The sequence below is a fragment of the Nestor notabilis genome, unplaced genomic scaffold, assembly GCF_000696875.1.
Source record: "Nestor notabilis isolate BGI_N333 unplaced genomic scaffold, ASM69687v1 scaffold29375, whole genome shotgun sequence".
In the NCBI taxonomy this organism is placed as follows: Eukaryota; Metazoa; Chordata; class Aves; order Psittaciformes; family Psittacidae; genus Nestor; species Nestor notabilis.
The window spans coordinates 1,545-9,103 of record NW_009928376.1 but is presented as its reverse complement, the minus strand read 5'-3'; the positions used below and the strand labels follow the sequence as shown (position 1 = coordinate 9,103).

Genomic DNA, 7,559 nt, shown 5'->3' with positions numbered 1-7,559 from the left:
CTGGAATGCAGTTTCCTACCCAGAATAGGACATTAATGCTGTAGTCACAGGATGCAGCCTTCCCCAATGACCATGAATGATCAAGTCTCTGTCCGGAATTCACCTTCTTTCTAGAAGCAAGAGGCTTTCCCAAGAAAATTGGAGATGGGAAGAGCCATGGTCTGATGATCAAGATTTCCTCATTTCTTGATAGAAAATGAGGTTAATTTTTATTCTCCTTAAATTTATCAGCAGAGTGACTTTGAAGTAAGCTTATGGGATTGGTAGGATCCCTGGGAGCAGCTAGCCTCCCCTGCGTTATGTGGAGCCTCTAAGGAGTCCTGAGTACCTCTCACCTTTGCTGTGAGAGGTTCTAATTTCATCAGACTTAAACTGTCCCCATCAGTGACGTGTCACTAGAATTGCCTCAGGGCTATGGGAGTTGGATATGCTTTCACCTCTCTGGGACTACTTCTTTCAGGAGACTGTTCCACGGGAGCTAGCATTCCCCATTTGTCGCTGGAGGTGGATGCCAAACCATTTGCTCATAGTTTACGCTCCTTAAATACTTCTTTGGTGCCTATTGCAAGTATCTTGGAGCTGAATCAAGTGCAGTCTCTCCAGTGCAGTATCCAGAGCAAGGGTCATACCGGTGTGCCCGTCCGTTGTTAACGGAGGCAGGGCAGGAGGACAACCCTCCTGGGAGGTGGTGAACGTCGGGTGCCCTGGCATAGCCACACCGCTCCTTTGCCTTTGTGACTCTGCTCTCCTTTCCCCTGTGCGCGTTGGAGCCAGTTCTCAGGTCAGGGTCCCGGCTTGGGAGTTGTTGCAGTTGGAAACAATGGAGTTGGTCATGTTGCAGCAGTGCCTTTGAGGAGTGAAGAGTTGAGCCTGAGCCATGTCCAATAAGCAAGCACCAAGCTGATGGGAGTCGCTCTCCTGCAGTGCACTGCTATCCTCATTTCTCAATGCTCTGCAGTTGGGAAGCTAGGTGCACAGACTGGATTCCCCTTGGATCTAGTGGAGGATTAGGGTTCCTGACAGAGGATGCCCTGTGCTCTGCAATCTCATATGTGCCTTAGAGGATTCACGCTATCCAGGTTGTGCCTGTTACAGACCACAGATTTCACACCAGCCAGCTACGCAACCAAAAAGCAGTTTAAAGCCAGCACCTTTGTCTTGGGCTGAAAATGGAAGGGCAAATGGGCAGAAGTGCCTTTTGAGCAGTTTCAAACCTTTTTTACTTCTCCCCTTCTTGCAGTGCTAGCTCCCTATGTGTTGGTCTCCTGCTAGTATTGCTACTGAGTTGTTATAGTGGAACACAAGTTATGCCTGCTTTGACACTCTGGCTGAAAACTAGTTTGTCATTGTCTTTTTGTTTGTTTGTTTGCTTTTTTGAAAGGTTAAAGGGTGGAGTGGTTTGGAGTTTCTGTTTAAATAAATGTTTAAACTCATGCTCCTGTGTTCAGTCTTCTTTGCTATGGGAAAAAATGTCAGGTTTTCTGTCCCTTCATTAAAAACCCAAAGAAACAACAAAACAACTCTTTTCTCTTGCTGTTGCATCTCCTCCTAGTGACATCAGCGAGCTCCTGTACGTGTGTTTATTTCAACAGTAGGAACGCCAAATGGGAAATGAGTAACAGGAAGAGAGAGCTTCAAAGGGAAAGAAGTACCTGTTCTCTCCAACAGCTTCTAGGAAGCTTTAAGGCCTACAGAAGGGAGAACCTGCCTGACACCTGCTCAGCCAACTGTTCCTGTCACTTTTAACTTTTTATTGGAGTTTTTAGTAAGTTGTGAAATGTCTTGAGAGGCAAAGCTGGGTTAAAGACTTAAAATTCACCAGAGATTTGGACTGAAAATGCATCATGTCTCTGAGAGGGGGATTGTACTGCAGTAGCAGAAGAGGAAGCTGAGCTGGTGTGAACGACATAAGCTGAGTAGTGCCAAGGAACACTAACCATGATGGCAAAATGGCAGTGTAAATCTGTGCTGAGCCTGATACTTTGGCTAAGCGGTTACTAAGTTTTAAACCAGTTATCAGAGACTTTCTGGATACTGCTGTCTTGATGACCTGAAACAATAGCTCAGCAACGAGGGGTCAGCTGCCTGTAATTCTGAAGCAAAGATAACAAATGAAGCCTGGCAATTTAATGTCAGTAACTTTTATCTACAGTCTCAATCTCAGCATTAGGTGTTGGCCTGTCACTTCAGAGAAGTTGCTGACAGATGGATTTTACAGTATGAAAAGCTTTTCTATCCCAGTCACCGTTTGCACTTTGCTGACTTTTAGGGTCCACTAAATACAGTCAATAAAACGTAGTGCAAGGGAAATGGAGTTAATATAACAAGACAGGCAGGGGTACTGAATTTCGTAACTACTTTGTTTAACTGTTACACCTTTCATTAACTCAAGGGGGCTGGCATAAAGTTCCAGTTTACCTGTTTCCTACCTCTTGCTATCCTGTATTTTGAAGCTCTGAAGTTAAATCATTGATCTTGCTTCTGTGATCAATTTCGATATAGCAAATTATTTTCCCTTGTTTCAAGTCTGTTTTTTCATTGCTCTCTAGGTTTGTACACTCATACCTGGCTGGCACAGGGCAGGACTGACCCATTCTGGGACCTTCACACTTTTCTAGGGTGTGTCAAGGGCACATATTTATAGGACAGAAGCTCTCCAACTGTTTTCAGGGGTCAGGTCCCCCCCCACTGAAGGCTGGAGTGTTTCCTCGTACTCAGCTTCTGGCTAGTCCAGTTTAATCTAGTAGCGTTTCATCTTTGCTAGGTTCCCATGAGTTGCTGCTGCTTCATTATTGAAGGACTTGCAAAAGGAGCTGACAGAATTTTTTTGTTCCTGGTTTGCTTCTTGTTGCAACTTTCTCATACAAAGTAGTCATTCTTACTTCAAGAATGAACAAACTACTCTGTGACCATTTGAAAACAACTTTTACACAACAGAATTAGTTTAATATATTAAAAATCAGAATCTGGAAAAATAACAGTCTTAGAAATGTGTAGGAACTGTCACCAATTATAAGCAGATAATTATCTCAAAATGTCCACAGAACACTTATTTCCCCCAAAAGACCCTTTAACAGTGAGTGACAAAGACCTTTAGCATGAGGCCAAAATCACCAAGAACTACCTTGCATCTCAAGAAGAAAGCAAAAGAAGGGGTATGGTTTTGTCCTAATTCCCTACCATAAAAGCAGCTAAGATGAAAGTAAACAGATGACTGAAGGGTGCAAGCCTTATGTTTTAAACAACAGTTCCTAATTTCTAACTCCTGCCGTGTGCTGCCTTCCATGATCTTCTCCAAGACCGTCTTGAAACAATGTAGGTTCCTTGCCTGTGCTAATCTCTTTGTAAGGTTTTTCCATGACCTCACTCTCTCCTGTTAGAAAGCTGATTTCCAGTCTGAGATTATTCATGACCTATTTTTGATCTTGTGTGGCATTATTCTTTAAGTAAGTGTTTCTTCTTCCGCCCTTTCCCGACTCCGAGTCCCAGCTATTGTATGTGGCAAGTAACACGTTGGGATGGTTGTTCTGGCCGGTTCAGAGTATCTCTGCTGTTTTGTGTACATGAATTGACACGGACTCAAACGGTAAGTGCTGCTACTGCTAGCTTTTTGAATGCCCTGAATTTCTGATCTTGAGCTGCTTATATTGAGAAAGCATCTACTACCCCTCCTGGGTCTCCTAACTCAGTGTTATGCTGGATTTCTAAATGGTAATATTACAGATCTTCAGCTGGTAAGTCTGTCACTAGTATTCTAGAAAAGCATCTAAAGAAACTCATAGGCTGCTGCAGAACAAGTGTAGAAAGAACTTTCCTACACAGCTTTAATTATTCAACTGAAAAATCAGTGCTACAATAGCACAGAGCTTCCACATTGCTTCCTCCCCTCTGTCTTGAGTTCTCCAAATGCCTCATCTAAACCCTTAATAGTTCTGAAGAATGTGGAATTCTTTCTATGGTAAAAAAAAAAAATAAAGGCACCCCTTGCACCGCAACTTCTAGTAGGTACCTACAGTAGAAATGCTACAGCAGCCAGAACCACTGTCACTGTTAGCATGTTCAGGGGTGAACATCTGCACCTACAGAGCAATAGGGAAAACAAAAGGCTGATGCTCTGTTTGGCCCAGCTCTTCTTCTCATGAATGGCATTACTACTTTTGTAGAAGGAAAAACCTGAGGCTGCAGCCATGGATAAGCTAAAGGACAGCAGCTGTCTCCTTATTAGACACCACTAGTTGTTTAAAAATAAACCCAACCAAACCCACAACAAAACTCAAGCCTTCTTAACCTACAGGCAAAACACAGTTCTGAAGAGCAGCCCCTTTTTGATAGCTGGTCTCCTGCCGCACTGACATCCTTTCTTCCCTGCTCAGCTGGCTGAACACTGAAGCCCTGTGTTGAGCTCACAGGATGGGAGAAGCAGTCCCAGAGGGGTGTCCTGCACAGGGCAACCCAGGACACAGGTCAAAGTACACAAGTTTTGGTATTCACTTATGTACCCAAGCTGTTAACTTGCTGTACATACAAGCTCAACACTTGCAGTCATTGCTGAGACTAGGGAAAGCAAGAGTGTCTGTGCCTGGAAACCTGGCAGAAAAAAGGTATGGAATCACAGCGGCGGGTACAGTTGGACACTGCCTCTGCAGCGCCTCCTCTGTGGTGGGGGTGGAGGCCTATTCTTGATGGTCTTGCATTTGGGAACATGTCTCTCAGCTACCCGGGGAGCAAATCGGCGTGTGCAGTAGGGGCAGGCAACATAGTCTGGGTTTTCGATGGGAGGCATCTGGGGGACTTCAGACACCTTCCCTCCCTTGCTGAGGACTTGCTGCACCTTGCGGGCCTCACGCATGGTCCGGATGAGAGCTGCATGCTTCTGTTTCCTGTTGTTCTCTCTGAGTGACTTACTCTGCAGAAGGGAAAGGCAGTCAGAGCAACTGGCACCACCATCAGCCTCCATTCCTAACCTTACACTCGGGGCCCAACCCAGGTGACCCATACCTGGACATTCCCTGTTGATGTAAAACACTTCCTGAGAAGCTGAGTCCCACAGACGAGAACAAAAAGACCATCACCAAGGACGATTTGGAGGAAATACTGATAGAAACATCAATACTTGGGAACAGCTTGAGTATAACCAGAAAAGCAAGCAGGAGGGCCAAGGAATCAGAAAGAATTGCTATAGCTGCTCTGCAGAAACAGAGATGTATGTTTCCGTTGCCTTCATTTTCATAGCCTGGGTTTTCAGTCAGTTCCATGCGTGCCACAGAGTTTTACTGCAGCAGACCCAGTCTGCATCCTGACTACAGCAAGGAATGAGCTTTCTCCAGAAGTACACCCTTGACACATTACAGAGACAAGTCAGTTAGGACCCCAGCCTCCTATCTGTTAGATTTAAAATGGATCTATTCATACATTTGGCAAGAACCTTCCAGAAGCAATAACTGCATTGTATCCCTTAGCCCTGTGTACTTTTGAAGGTGCTTGCATCTCAGTCAGAATTAGATATCAAGGTGGAAGGAATGTGAGCAGTAGATGTGGGTCAAGGGAGGCAAAGGGACTGCATGTTACCTCAGGCCCCTCTGAGTCCTTCAGTTGCTGATACTCTTCCAGGTCTGTGCCCTTAGCTCTGGCCTTGCTGGAGTCAAACACTTCCCTCCTGGAGCCTTGGATTTTGCTGCAGATACTTATGTGCTTCTCAAGCCTGGTGCAGAGGAAATTACGTCCACAGACGCTGCACTGTCCAAGCTTCCCCTGCTCAACAGCACTGTCAGCCTGCATGCATAGCACCTTTGTGGATGGGTGGTCAACAGAAACTCGGTCTGAGATGGCAGAGGGAGAAAAGACACATTTTGGGGCTGGCTTTGAACAAGAGGCTAAATGTTCCATGGGTGCGTGGCCTTGAATTTTGCTGTTGCTGGCTGCCAGCCTCTCCTTCTTGTGTTTCCTCATAGCCAGCTCCTGGGGGCAGAGGGTGGTGCCAGGCTCGGGGATAGCAGCATCTGCAGACTGCGCCCCGTGCAAGACCCCATCGTCCGGCCTGATTGCAGCTCTGAAGATTTTCTCCTGTGGGTGCATTGTGGTCCTTTGCTTATGGGTCGTCCCCACTTCTGGGTACCTTCTCTCCCCTGCCTCAGCAAGCTCTTTCTCTCTTTGAATCCTCCTAAGCACCTCCTTTGTTCTCTTCAGCTTCTCTCTGAGGAGGGCCTCTTGCTGCCGGATTTTCTTTTCCAGCTTCCGTCCATCTGCCTCCAACTTTTCGATGTAGGCCAGCTTTCCCCTGTATGGGGAGGCTGACTGTTTAGGTTCTGCTGGCCAAGGAGAGAGCACTGCATCTGGCTGATACCTCCCTTTGCTCATTAAGCTATGGCTGCTATTTGGAGCTTCCTCCACGTATGGGGCACTTCCAAGCTGTGCTGTGTTGACCACCGCAACATTCATACCTTGCTGGTGAACAATTGGTTTCAGGGGATATGCGCGGTCCACTCCTTCTTTCCGTCTGGCTAATGATTTAGATGGTGGAATCTTGATCTGGCTGGTGTTCTGCAGTCCACCGAAACAGGAATCTCCATGCCTGGAGATGTATTGACTGTTTTCTTCAGCAAGAGGATATGAATATCTTTGGCTCTTGCAGGCACAGAGATCCTTTAAACCCTCCTCTTTACCGGGTATGAGTTTATGTTGAAAGTTGTTCTTCTGGTGCTCCAGCTGGGAAATGGGAACAGGTTTAGTAGCTGCCATCACAGAATCCACTGGTGAAAACCAAGTCATTCAGTGCCGGAGAAAGAATCTGAGGTTAGAAGCAAAGTCATTACAGACTATCTTCAAAAAATGGACACTTTTTACTCCAACAATCTATACCTGGAGGCTACAATGAGAAGCTATAATAAATATTAGCAAAGGTTTTGTAACTCTTCTGGATTCTGTAAATCTTTACATTCCTTTCATCTAGGAAGCTCCCATACTGCCAGTCCCAATTGCTTATGCAGCCAGAAATAAGGTAGGATTTTATTTTACTTTCTGTTGGAGCCCTGCCTTACCCTAGTAGCAGCTGAAATATGCTGTACCGCCAGAGAAATTGCTGCACTCCCCCAACGTATTTCCCATAACGCGTCCGTTCAGTTTTGGCACTGTAGCCCTGCCAGTATGGCTCTGACACGCACTGTCGAGTAAAGCTCAGCACAGTATTCCCGTGGCTCGTTCTCCCACATCCCCTGAGATGCAAGAGGTGCCCTCACACCCCGTGAGACGAGCGGGATTACCTCGGCCTCCTGGGCGCTGCCACCCACCCGTTTACAGGTCTGACACGGCCGCAGGGCGCGTCCGCGTCCTGCCCGCACACAGCGCGGCCCGGAGCCGGCGGTTGCCTAGAGACGGGCAAGCGAACGCCACTTCCTGCGCTGCTCTGGCCAGCGATTGGCCGCTCGGTGGTCTCTCCGCGCCGCGCCCCTCCCATGTGTTCTGCGGAGAGCCCCGCCTCTATGGCCGAACAAAGCGGCCGCCGGGGAAGGGGGTGGGGCATCCTTCATGAGGCGGTTTATGAGGGACCGGCCCTGGCTCTT

General features: G+C 47.0%; 1 protein-coding gene across 1 annotated transcript; it reads right to left on the bottom strand.

The window, feature by feature from the left end:
• Positions 1-4,609: 4,609 nt before the first annotated feature.
• Positions 4,610-6,738, bottom strand: ZC2HC1C (zinc finger, C2HC-type containing 1C). Its single transcript, XM_010014476.1, has 2 exons — positions 5,569-6,738; positions 4,610-4,906 (listed from the first exon to the last, which is right to left on the bottom strand). Exons 1-2 carry the CDS (start codon positions 6,736-6,738, stop codon positions 4,610-4,612), a joined length of 1,467 nt encoding a protein of 488 aa, XP_010012778.1.
• Between the last annotated feature and the right edge of the window lie 821 nt (positions 6,739-7,559).

Excerpts from the sequence above, each read along its gene's own strand:
- ZC2HC1C (XM_010014476.1), bottom strand. The coding sequence starts at position 6,738 with ATGGCAGCTACTAAACCTGTTCCCATTTCCCAGCTGGAGCACCAGAAG. Across the intron at positions 4,907-5,568 it reads AGGACTCAGAGGGGCCTGAG|AGTAAGTCACTCAGAGAGAA; the intron begins GTAACATGCAGT and ends TCCCTTCTGCAG.